General features: G+C 57.0%; 1 protein-coding gene across 3 annotated transcripts in view; it reads left to right on the top strand.

Annotated features, from left to right (window-relative positions):
* RNF216 (ring finger protein 216) overlaps positions 1 to 2,944 on the top strand; it is a 142,795-nt gene extending 139,851 nt beyond the window's left edge. For all 3 annotated transcript variants that reach the window (XM_032326721.1, XM_032326718.1, XM_032326720.1), the window contains exon 17: positions 7 to 2,944. In XM_032326721.1, the coding sequence (XP_032182612.1) occupies positions 7 to 326 (320 nt within the window). In that variant the 3' untranslated portion in view covers positions 327 to 2,944. The remainder of the gene's footprint in view (positions 1 to 6) is intronic.
* Positions 2,945 to 12,719: the final 9,775 nt, after the last annotated feature.

The following is a 12,719-nucleotide window of genomic DNA, read 5'->3' as shown; positions in this document are numbered from 1 at the left end:
GTTCAGAGAACACCTTCAAACGCATCGGGCCCCCCTTGGAGAAGCCTCCAGAGAAAGTCCAGAGGATCGAAGCCCTGCCGAGGCCCGTCCCGCAGAACCTGCACCAGCCACAGATCCCCCCCTATGCCTTCGTGCACCCGCCCTTCCCCCTGCCGCCCGTCCGGCCCATGTTCAACAACTTCCCTCTCAACATGGGCCCAGTCCCAGCGCCCTACGTGCCCCCTCTGCCCAATGTGCGTGTCAACTACGACTTCGCTCCCGTCCACGTGCCGCTGGAGCACAACCTGCCTATGCACTTCGGCCCGCAGCCACGGCATCGCTTCTGACAGCTCTGTGTCCTGCGTCCTCCCCGGAGCCCTGCCGCTGAGCAGCCCAGCCTGTGCAGGGCCAGGGTTCTGTAGATTACCCGCCTCACCCCCAAGGCCATGCCTTCAGAGTAGGGATCATGCACTTGGCTCTCAAAAGGATAGGCTGGCTTTTTACCTGCTCCTTCCTGGGAAGGGCTACTGCCCCTTGAAGAGCGGCCAGCAGGCCAGTGCCCTCAGGTGCCTGTAAAAGGATTGGTCTGGCACTTGCTGGACCAGAGAGTAGGGCCTCCCTAGAGAGTTCCACTGTCCAAGCCACAGTGCAGGGACCCTCACCACAAGGTAGCTCGTCTCTGCTCTGTCAGTCCTGTCCCTGCAGACAGAGATGAGTGAAGTGTTTGGGTCCGTTCCCTCCCCTGGCAGACCTCAGAAGTCTCTCAGTTAACCACATAGGCCTTCCTTACCGCAGTATAGTCTGATTCTCGATAAAGCTGAGTCCCAGTTGGAGGGAGTCGAGTTCGGAGAGAGCTGAGCTGTCTGAACCATGTTGTGAAGGCTGGGTTCTCCCCCGCCCCCACCCCAGTGCTGCAGCCCATCCAGAGTGAGTACACCCTGCTGCTTCAAGCCCATTGGTCCCAGGAAGGCGGTGGCAGAGCCATGTCCCCAGGCCTGGGAGCACCACTCAGGGTGGGGAGGCTGCAGACTTTATCTCCCACATCCAGAACCCCAGGCCGCCGCTGCTGCCACCATGACTATTCTGGTCTCGTCCTTGGCCCACTCCGATGAGACCACAGAGAGCCATCTCATGCTATCAGTTCTGTTTTGTAGTTTAAAGAAATATTTGCCATTTACTCACTTTGAACTTACTGGGTTTTCTGTGGCCTGCTAGAGTTTCTCTCGTTCAGTCTCTGGAAAGTCAAATCTGTTTTCCCATGCCAGGCAGCCAGTGAGGGCTGGATGGTCCTGAATCTTGCCAAACAAAAGGTCCTTTCGGGCGCCTGTGACAGGCTTGGTGGCTTTCCCAGGCAGCCCAGTTACTGGTAATGAGCAGCTTCTCCCCAGAGGTTTGGTGGTAGTGGTGGGTTTCCACAGGGGGACAGAAGACCCAGACTACACCCAGCATCCGCCCATGGAGCTGCCCTTGCCCACAGCCAGGTGAGTCTAGCTCTGAGTCGGCGTGGGAATCCCTGCCCCTTCCCACTCACCTTTGCCTGTTCAGCCCCAGCCCACCTGAGGCTCTGCCCCATCACTCGCCTCCGCTGTACAGAGCAGAGGCCTCTGCGGGAGCGACCCTGCCTGACCCAGTGTTGGCCTCTGTCACTGCTGCTGTATCTCTGATGGCTGTGGGGTTCCCGGAAGTTCCCAGCACCTGTGCACAGACCGCAGTGGGGTGAGCCTACAGGCCATGCCCCAGGACCATGCGTTCTTGTGCATAGACATCCACTGCCATCCATTTCTCATGTATTTCAAGGATTAAAATGGGCAGAAATCTGCTAAGTTGCCTGTTTTTTGTCCTGCTTTTCCTCCAGGGAGGACTTTGCAGTTCTCTGCATGTGGGGCAGGAAACAAGGAGGGGCCTGCCTGGCCGGGAGCCTGAATGGCAGTCCCTTGGGAGAGCCCTGCTGGGGGTGCCCTGTGGAGCACGGTGACATGTCTAAGTACCTTTATAGCGTGGTCCCTTTGTATCCCCAAGACAGCAGGGGTCTCAAGAGCAGTTGAGCTTCTAGTGGACATCCCACCAAATAGACACACCAAAACCTCCTGAGCCCCTTGGCGCAGTTCATCCAAGGAGGAAACCAGCCAGGGCACAGGGCTTCATGAGGTGCTTTGGGCAGCTGAAGGGACACACCCCGGGTGGGCGGCATGTGAAGCCCCCCTGGCACAGGAAGAGGCAAGAATGATTGCTTCCCCCCAAGGCCAAACTGAAGACTTGTCCTTTGAGATGAATTCGGGCTGTTCGTAGCCACAAGCAGCTGCTAGGGAACCACGGGTGCCTGGTTTCTGATGATCCCCCTTGACCTGGATGGTGGGGCAGGTCCCAGGCCTGCGGCAGCACAGTTGCTGTTTGGGGGAAGGTCATTGCCACAAGTTTGATGCTAGCATGAGGTCCCCCACCTGTCTGTGAAGTGACTGTCTAGGTGCCTGTGTTCCAGAGGACCCCAGGCTTCTTGAGAAATAGCCTGCACTAGTGAGAGTTCAGGGGAGAGGGGACCTTAGTACTCCGACCAGCCAGCAAATGGCTGCAAGATGTGAAGATAGGAGACCCACGGAGACTAGCCAGTCACAGGGACAAGGCAGGAATCCCAGAGGCAGCCTGGCACCTTTCCCTCTCTGGGCCACAGTGTTTGCTCCCCCAAGCCAGAGACTGCCCAGCGACAGTCCTGTTCTACTTGCCTTAAACTGGAGAGAGGAATCTAGTATTTGCACTTAGCAAAAGATTTTAAAACTTAAAAAAAAAAAAGTGTGCATGACCTGTCACTTTGTATAAAAATAGCAAAAATGATTAGTTTATTAAATTTTTTTTCTGTACCTTCTGGTAGTAAAAATACATCAAAATAATTCTGTTTAAACTACTGTGTGTAAAAAGCCTGTATCATATGTAACTTGGACTTTTTGTAAATAAATGTTTGTGCACTACACTCCCTCTGGTTTCATCTGTCCACACGGCACTACCAGGCAGGCCTTGCCACCCCCACGAAGTTACAGGGGCTGCACACACGGGCGACAGATTCCCAGGGAATGATTGGGCCTATGAAGCCTCCACTCCCCAGGACCGGCTGTCGGCTGCCGCCGGAGAGCTGCAGGGAGACGTGAGACCCCCATCTCCCCTCCCCTGAAGGAAGATCCGGTGATGTCTCGTGCCGACCCTGCTTGGGTGGTTTTTTGTTGTTTTTTGGCACAGAATCCCCTTCCAGAAAAAGAGATTCTACACTTTTCAAAACGGGACTTATTTTTCTCCCTTTGCAATCACAGAGTGCCCTCTGGGTCTGATGGGTTCTCTTTGTGCCATCCTGATGGGAAATCTGGGGGCTTCGCACTTCCTGCCACCCTCTTGGTTGTTTAACCCTCTTGGATGTTTCAAAGGATGCATTTTCCAGGAGCAGAGTTGTGCATAGAAGGGACAGGGAGGGGTGTGTATTTCTATGGCTTCTGCAAGATTCCTTGCCAGATTTCCTTGACTAAACAGTGTCAACCCACCCGCCCTGGGCTGTGTCCTCACCTTTTGCTGGCATATCTTTGTCACCACGGTCCCTCGGTCCCTCGGCTGTCCTAAGACTCGTCTCCTGGAATCCGACCTCATGGGGACACTAGAATGGACACATTTTCCTTTAGAGGGAACTGCTGTTTAGGTCAGGTGCCTTTGTAATTGTCCTGCCCAAACTCACTTTTCCATCCTTAAAGTGATGTATATACGTACACGTTGGCCAATTATACATGTTTTAAAACAGAAAAAATTTGAAGATACAGAAAAGCATCAATTCAAAAGTGCTTTGTTACCCAAAGGTAACTACTGATTTTATATATATATATAAAATATATATATAAATACATGTTTTTGTTTTTGTTTTTTTAATTTGACCGAGATCACAGAGAAGCAGGCAGAGAGAGAGAGGAGGAAGCAGGCTCCTCGTGGAGCAGAAAGCCCGATGCGGGGCCTGATCCCAGGACCCTGAAATCATGACCCAAGCCGAAGGCAGAGGCTTTAACCCACTGAGCCACCCAGGCACCCCTCTAATATATATATATTTTTTTTTAAGATTTGTTTATTAGCATGGAGGAGTGGGGAGGGGGCAGAGAGACGATCTCAAGCGGACCCCATTGATTGCAGAGCCCGATGCAGGGCTCGATCTCATGACCCTGAGATCATGACCTGAGCCGAAGTCAAGAGTTGAATGCTTAACCCACTGAGCCACCCAGGCGCCCCTACTGATAATATTTTTTTGATGCATTTCCTTCTAGGTTGTCCTGCTCTGTGGTATATATAATGTCTCCCCAACCAGTAAACCAGACGCACAGGTTTGTACCCTATCGTGGGCTTTAGCAAGGTATGAGCAATTGCTTCCAAAATACAATTAGCTCCTCCTTCTAGAACCTTCTTGCCTCAGGCTTGTAAGCTTTCTGTTTGGACTTCTTAATCACCTTCTACAGGCTGGCCCACAGCTGCCCCTATCTTGCCAGTTGTTCTTTGTTCTCATGACCCCTAGGGGTACACACACACACACCCCCAAAGCCCCAGCTCTGGGTCTTCCCTTCCAGGATTTAGTCGGAAGTGACTCTTCTGCTTGCTTCCTCCCCCTTCGTCAGTACGTCTTGGCAAAGACAGCCCAGAACTGACCACCAGCTTGACTTTGCCCTAGACGATGCCAGTTAAGACCCTCACTATAGGGGCATGGAGCCAGCACAGGCTGTCACCAGGGTCACCAGGATCACTGGGACCTGCCTCTTCCCTAAGTGGGGGTGGTGCACCGGGCCCGAGGCCATCCTGTGGCTCCTGCAGGTGCAGCACTATGGGGCCCCGGGGAAGGTCACTGAAGCCAGCTGCTTGAAGCAAAGCGGGGATAATTACAGCACCTTTTCATCAGGCTAAGAGAATTCGAGAAAGCCAGAAAAGAGCTTGAAGTCTCTCACGTGATAAGAGTTGTTGGGTTCCCTTGCTGGCTGCCCTTTGGCATCCACTCCCAGAGGCTGTCCCAGGTTCAGACCCAGGCCCATCCCCTGGGCAGCTGCCCCTCACCACCCCACAGGTCCAGTCCCCCCAACCCACGTGCCCCACGCAGCCATGTGTGTGCACCCAGTGGGAGCTGCCCGGGCTGGACTCACCACTCCACGGCGCAACAAGAGGCCTCTGGGCACGGAACATGGTAGGGGTGGCCCAGGCACTGGGAAGGCAGAAATTGGGGCCCCAGCCTAGCTCCTTGTCCTGTTCCGGGGCTGGACCGCTTGCAGGCTGCAGGGCCAGTGATGCTGGTGGTTCCCAGGAATCTGCATTTCAACAGCTCATCAGTGTAGGGATCACTGCAGATCCTTGGCGGAGTCCTGGGGCGGGAGGTTTGGGAGGAGGAGGGATGCCTCCAGGGATCCCGACGGGTGGGAGCACATCTGGGAGGGTTCCAGAGAGACCCAGGGGAGCTGGCGGCAGCGGGGACTTGCAGAGAGAGGAGGACCACGCTGCCACACAGTGCCGGCAAGGGCAGCAGGTGGAGCAGCGGGCCAGGGCCCAAGGGCAGAGGCCATGTCTTCGATCCCGATGAGTGTGTTTGTCCAAGAGGTGTCCCACGGCAGACCCAGCCCTGAAGGCCTGGGGATGGCACAGCGAGCCAGGCTGGGACCCCAAGAGCCACCCTGATGACAGGGCAGGTGGAGGGCAGCCAGGGCAGTAGGAGAAAACTGTGGGCTTGGGAGAGCTGGTGCCCCCACAGGAGGACCTGGTGCTGGGTGCAGTGCCCACCTGCAGGCATTCTCGGAGCTTCCCCAGAACCTTGTCTCGGGCCCTCCGGTTCCTCTGGGTGCCTGGGAGCAGCACCCTGCGTCCTTCCCCTCCTCCAGCGCCACCTCCCCCCTGCTTCTCTGGCTTCCCATCTCCTGCTGAATAAGACCACAGCCCACGGGGCACCTGCGTGGCTCAGGCGGTTGAGCACCTGCCTTCAGCTCAGGTCATGATCCCAGGATAGAGACCCGCATTTGTCGCCCTGCTCAGCAGGGAGCCTGCTTCTCCCTCTCCCTCTCTCAAATAAATAAATGCCACCTTTAAAGCAGGGGGAGCACAGCCCCCAGCGGCAGCTTGGGAAGCCGGAGATGCTGATTCGGACAGCGCTGCAGGTTCATGGGCTCAGCCAGTCCACTCTGCTCTCAGCTGGGGTTCATCTGAGACTGCAGCCCCCAGATGGCCTCCGCGAGGGCTGCTCTGCCCTGGCCTCCCATCACTCCTGGGCCGAGCTCCCCTCCTGCAGTGCCCTAAGTGGGCACAGCAGCCATCCGCGTGCATCCTTCCCGGCCAGACCCAGCCACAGGACCACCCGGATTGGGGGAATCCCTTGCCTCCCGAGCAGAAACGGGACCCCAAACCACCACTCCCAGTTTGAGCAGCGTTCACGGCCTGGGGGGGGTACACCTGTGCCCAGGACGTCACCACAAGGAGAGCAGGGCCGCAGCTGTCCAAAGGGACTGTCGGTGTCTCCTTTCTCTCCCCCACGTCTTGTTCTCCCTCTCTCTCTCTCTCTCTCTTTCCTCATTTCTATCCAGATTGAGGCCACTTAACCAAAAAATACCCATGATAAAAAACCAGAAAAACCGAACTGGAACAGAAGCAAAGCAACAGTATTAAAAGAGCACAGCGCAGGAAGTGGGGCTCTGAAGCCAGGTGGCCTGGCCCCCTTCCTGGCCACTCACATGGAGAAGCACATGAGTTGTAAGGGTCACCGTGGCCATGGGGCGAACACGTGCCCATAGCTCCAAAGAAGACAGCTCCGCAGGCAGCACACGTCTCCATGACCTGCTGGAGGCCCAGGAGGGGCAGCCCCAGGCCCTGATCGGCTTCGGGGGGGTGCCCCCCCGCTGGGGCTCTGGGGAGGCCTGGGCCTGGGCACCGAGTGGGCGACCTGGATGGCTCCCCACAGGGCACCCTCACCTGCTCAGCCTCAGACCTCCGGCGACTCTGACGCCACCTCCCCCACAGACAGCTCCTTTTTCTTGCCTCTGATGGGGAACAAGAAAGGAGGCCTGGAACATTCTGGAGGCCAGGAACATTGAAGAACATGCAGGCACACAGTTCCTGCCCAGCAGTGCTGTTCCCCGGCTGTGAGCCACGGCCCAGGCCTCTGTGCCTCTCCTCCCGAGAACACTGTCCACCAGGCCTGCCTCCCCAAAGGACCGAGAGCACCATTGTGCTCGGCACTGCATCTCTGGCACCCGGTTGGGGCCCAGGGTGCTCAGGAAATAGTTGTTGGAAGGCGGTCTGCAGGACACTCAGCAAGCTACTGCAGGCGAAGACACAGTGTGACCTGTGGAACCACACAGATGTCAGCTTAATTGTGTTTGGAATCCAAAAATGTGAGCGACTGCTTTCTCCACCTGCGTCCTGGGCGGCAAGTCCCCTGCTTGCTGGAGCCTCAGTTTCCCCATCTGTAAAAGGGAAGGGTTGGGCTGGGTAGCCTGAGTGATAGAAGCCTGGCAGAGACTGGGGACCTCCCTGCGTGGAGGAGACAGATCTGAAAACTTGGGGACGCCGAGGACCCACAGGGCAGAGGCGTGAAGGAGGAGGAAGCAGCCAGACAGGCCACTCGGGGTCTGCAAACGGGGTCCTTGTGGAGAGGACCTGGGGCCAGGTGCGGAGCAGCTGGTCACAGCATGGGCCACTGTGGAGCCCCTCTAGGCCCCCCTGCAGCTGCAGGGACCATGGGCCAGCTCTTGGAGGAGACTTTATCCGGGGCCATGGGAGATGCGGCGGCTTTTATTTACATTCCCCCAAATCTGCCAGCCCTGCTCCAGGGGAGGAGGACGCCAAGTGGCAGGGGAAAGAGGTGGAGAGGCTCCGCCCAGCTTAGGTGCTCCCCATTAGCACAGACTCAGCCGCAGGTGACCCTTGCACTCCTGACCCATGCAGCACCCTCGATCTCACCTCAGCCTGGCAAGAAGCTTCCAGAACGATTCCATCCAGGAGGGGGAGAACGTAAAGACACACTCATCCACAGCTGGGCGGGGGTGGGAGGGCCTTTGGGGAGGCAGTCCGGCCGCCTCTATCCAAACCTCAAGTGACTTAAGAATTGCCCTTCCTGGAGCGCCTGGGTGGCTCAGTTGTTAAGTGTCTGCCTTCGGCTCAGGTCATGATCCCAGGGTCCTGGGATCGAGCCTGGCATCATGCTCCCTGCTCAGCCGGGAGCCTGCTTCTCCCTCTCCCACTCCCCCTGCTTATGCTCCCTCTCTTGGTGTCTTTGTCAAATAAATAAATAAAATCTTTAAAAAAAGGGGGGGGGCACCTGGGTGGCTCAATGGGTTAAAGCCTCTGCCTTCTGCTCAGGTCATGATCCCAGGGTCCTAGGATCGAGCCCCACATCGTGCTCTCTGCTCAGCGGGGAGCCTGCTTCCTCCTCTCTCTCTGCCTACTTGTGATCTCTATCTGTCAAATAAATAAATAAAATCTTTAAAAAAAAAAAAAAGAATTGCCCTTCCAGATATTTCCCCAAGAGCCTCATCAAGTGTCTCCTGCCCACTGTTGTTCTATGCAGCAGCACACGCCGCTCAGAACGAGGGAGAACGGGCGGGAGTGTCCGTGACTGGGGCACTGACTAGATCCGATGGCCAAGGACAGAGTGGCCCTCGAGAAGCCGGACCAAGGTCTGCCTGTGCAGGTAAGGAAAACACACGTGTCGGGTGACAGCTGAAGGGAGGGGGTCATGGAAGCCCACAAACCCGAGTGTGCAACAAAGCAGACTACAACCCCCGCTCACTGTTGCTGGGGGTGTAGAGCAGTGCAGCCACTGTGCAAAACAGGGTAGGGAGGGTGCTTGAAAAAATGAAACTAGAACGACCGTAAGAAGCAGCAAAGCCACTCTGGGTGTAAACCCAAAAGAAGAGAAAACAGGGACTCAAGAGATTTGTACCCGTGTTCTAAGCGGCGGCATTCACAAGAACCAAAAGCAATCCGGTGTCCGTCTGGGGAGCGGCACATGCATCCGCGTGTCCCTCGGAACATGAGTCAGCCAGAACAAGGACTAGAGCTCCGACCCACGCCACGACATGGGTGAACCTCACAGACGCAGGGCCAAGTCACTCGAGTGGTCACAGAAGGACAGATGCCTTGTGCACCTCCGGCTCACCCTCACCAGCCCTCCCCCGACCCCCCGTTTCCTGGGGTCACCACCCAAGTAAGCCACTTGGCCTTGAATGTGCGTGTCTGTCTGTTTTGGGGGAACCAGTCATAGGAGGAGGAGTGTCCGCGTGCTTGCCCAGAAGGGTTACATTTATATCTAAATCCCAGCTGTACCCCGAGCTGGGAGCAACTTACTTAACCTCCCTGAACCTCAATTTCTGCAGCAGTGAGTTGCAGGACACGCTCCCCTGCGGGGCTGGGATGTGGGTGGTAGGAGTCATGGGCCGGGCGCCTCAACATTGCAAGTTTTTTCCCAGCCCTGAAGGCGGGAGTCCCAAAGTGGGGAGGGGGTGGGCAGTCTTCGCGGCCTCTGTCCGCGGCCTCCCGCCTTCCCTCTGGGCACATTTACCTCCTCATCTCCTCTTCTTACCAGGACACGGTCAGATTGGAGTGGGGCTCACCTCAGCAACCTTTTTAAATCTTAATCACCTCCTGAAATACCTTGTCTCCGCGCACCATCACCCCGAGAGGTGCTGGGGTTCTGACCTCCGCACACGAATCCCAATTGGGGACCCAGGGACTGAGCAAGTGAATGAAGGGTAAGTACCCAGCACCTAGCAAGGGCTGTATATGAATGCTTTCCCATAAAAGTAAGATTTTCCAGAAGACTAAAAGACTGCCATCAGTGTTACTCTGGGGGTTGCTGGGATCCTCCGACGCCAGACTCCGTGCTTTCATTACCTTAATTCTTTTTTTTTTTTTAATATTTTATTTATTTTTTTGGCAGACAGAGACAGATCACAAGTAGGCAGAGAGGCAAGCAGAAGGGAAGGAGGGAAGCAGGCTCCCCGCTGAGCAGAGAGCCCGATGCGGGGCTCGATCCCAGGACCCCGAGATCATGACCCGAGCCAAAGGCAGAGGCTTAACCCACTGAGCCACCCAGGTGCCCTGTTTCATTACCTTAATTCCTAAGCTAACAGCAATGATGACGCTGTAACCCTCTCAGAGCACTTACCAGTGCCTGACACCAGTGGGAGGTGCCTAGAAGGTGGGTCTCCTCCTCCCGTCCTGGGGGGTCAGATCCTTTCCCCACATCTGTGCAGCTTTTGTCTCCATTATTCACCCCTCCTGGAGGATCAGTCCTCCTCCCGGTTAAGCCCAGGGTCCCCACGACGAGGCTGGGGCCTCAGGGCAAATGCTCTACCCGACCCACCCCGTCTCTTCCCCTGCCAGGTGTGTCTTGGGGAGGCGGGCTTCTCCAGGCCTCCTTCTGCCTGAGGAAACCGCACCTGTTCCCTTCTTTTGCTGTCCCAGGGTTCTCGTCCAACTGGGCAGTCTTGCCCTGGGAACCATTTGCCCATTGCTCAAATGGGGGAAACTGAGGACAGGAGGTCCCCAGAGACTCAAGCTTCCTCTGCAGCCTCACCTACGGTATGCTACAGTGTGAGGTCATTGGAAGTCACCTATCATCCCTCCCAATTCTGGAAGAGGCAGCTCTGACCCTAGAGGAAGTGAGGCCCAGCCAGGTCTGGGGTGCCCTCCACTGAGGTCTCCCCTGAAATGAACAGGGGAGGAGCCTGAGCTGGGGAGGGGACCTACTTGGCAGGGGTGTCCCAGGGAGACACCCTTGGGAAGCTCAGAGGCCTTCCCCACCAGAGGGACAGCTCCACGGTCCCCCGGCAGGGGCTTGGGGTCCCATCACAACAAGGGTCCTACAGGGCCACACCTGTGGGAACCCCAGCAGACAGGAGTGGGGAGGCCCAGGGGTGAGGCCCAGGGATGGCCTGTGCCCTCTGGCTACATGGCTGTCTGTTTCCAGCCTGTCTGAAGCTGCTTGGCCCGCAGCCTCTTTCGGCCCCTGACAGGGACGGACACGTCGGGAGGAAGAGTGCTTGTCTCTCTTCTTTTTCTTCCTTTTCAATTTCACGGAACATTTTTCCTTCAATCATGATCTTTGGGGCTCACAACTAACTGTGACTTGGAACTCGGCTCCACTGCCCCTGCCCAGGCTCACTGGGCATCTGCTAGGTCTCAGTTTCCCCATCTGTGCAATGGAAGGCTGAACTTTTGCTCACCCTCCATGGCAGGCTTCACAGCTGGAGGCAAGGAAGACCTGCCAGTCTGGGTCTGGGCGAATGGAGGGGAGTGGGCACCCCGGTGGAGGCAACCAGCTTCGTTTGCTCAAACCAAGTCTCCAACCACCATCCAAGGAGGCTCTGTCCCATCTCTCCCGTAGGGCCTTTGCTTATGCTGTTCCCTCTACCCAGACTGACCTTCCCATCCCTTGTACTGTCCTCTTTCCCTGGTTGTGATCAGCTCCCCAAGTACACTGTAGCCAGCAGCCCCCCCGAAAGCTCAGCCACGTAGCAGGTGCCCATTTTTGCAGAACAAATGGAATCCACAACCTACGCGTAGCTCGCCTGGCTCAGACCGGGCTCGGATTCGGCCAGGGGACCCCGGGGTCATTCCAGGGCAGTTCTTTCCTGCCCTCCCAGGCATTGCAGGAAACCATGTCCAGCGGCCCACCTGCCCCCCTGCTACCCCTTTCAGTGTGCCTCCCCCCTTCCACCACGGTCTGGAAGATCTTGGCTCCGACCAATTCATCTGTTCCTTCCACATCACCGAGACTTCTCTGGCTTCCAGCCTGGCTTTAACAGGGGTGGGGGATTGGTCGCCAGGACCCCACTGGGGCCCCGACAGCCTTTTGTGGCGCCATCTGCCCTTGTCGATCTCGAGACTCCCGCCTCCAGGGACCACCAACCACAGCACAGGCATCCTGGTTTCGTCACCAGCAGCCAGTCAGCAGTTTCGCTGACCACTGGGGCAGCAAGGCGGGAGCAAAAGAGCCGCACCCCAGGACGTCCTCAATCATCCTCAGTCACCATCTGCTTATCGCTGTACCGGCCAGGCCTTGCCACTCTGAACCTCGGTCTCCTCCTCTATAAGGTGGAAGAGCGCTAACCCCTCCGGCAGCTCTGGCTTAATGAGATCCTGCAGTCCCTGGAGGGCTGGCCACATGGAGGTCTGCCAGATGGAGACGGGCCCCCCAGCTCCCAGGGCTGAGGCCAGGGGTCCTGCTTTGAAGGAGCTTAGCCCATCCAGCAGACCCCTCCCAGGATCTGCACCGTTCTCTGTGCCCATCCTCAGGGGATTCTTTGGACCACGCAATCCCAGCCCCTGGGGAACCTGAGCCTCGTGTTTGGGGGTGTGCTTGGGGTCTCTTGCAATGTGTGAAGAGGGCCCCATCAAGGTGCATCCGTGGAGGCAGGAGGAGGAAGCTGGATCTGTGCCATCATGCTACCTCGCTCTCTACCTCCTATGCACACAATCATGCAGTGCACAGGCCCAGCCCAAGTGCATGCCTGTTTCCAGGCCTCCAGATAGGTACTGGAGAAGGGAAGTTGTGGGACCAGATTCAGCCACCTGAATGGGAGTGGGAGATCCCACTATGCCCTTGGGACACTGGCGGCCCCAGGCTGGTCTCTGGGGTCAGAGTCCACCCCTAGCAGAGGCCTCCTCCACTCCAAGAGATGTCCCGGCAGCTCAGAGCATCCACAGGACCCTCGACCCACACCCCTGCATCCCCAAGACATACACAGGCCAGC

The sequence above is a fragment of the Mustela erminea genome, chromosome 20, assembly GCF_009829155.1.
Source record: "Mustela erminea isolate mMusErm1 chromosome 20, mMusErm1.Pri, whole genome shotgun sequence".
Lineage (NCBI taxonomy): Eukaryota > Metazoa > Chordata > Mammalia > Carnivora > Mustelidae > Mustela > Mustela erminea.
Note: the sequence above shows the minus strand (reverse complement) of the source record. Positions and strands in the feature narration are given on the sequence as shown.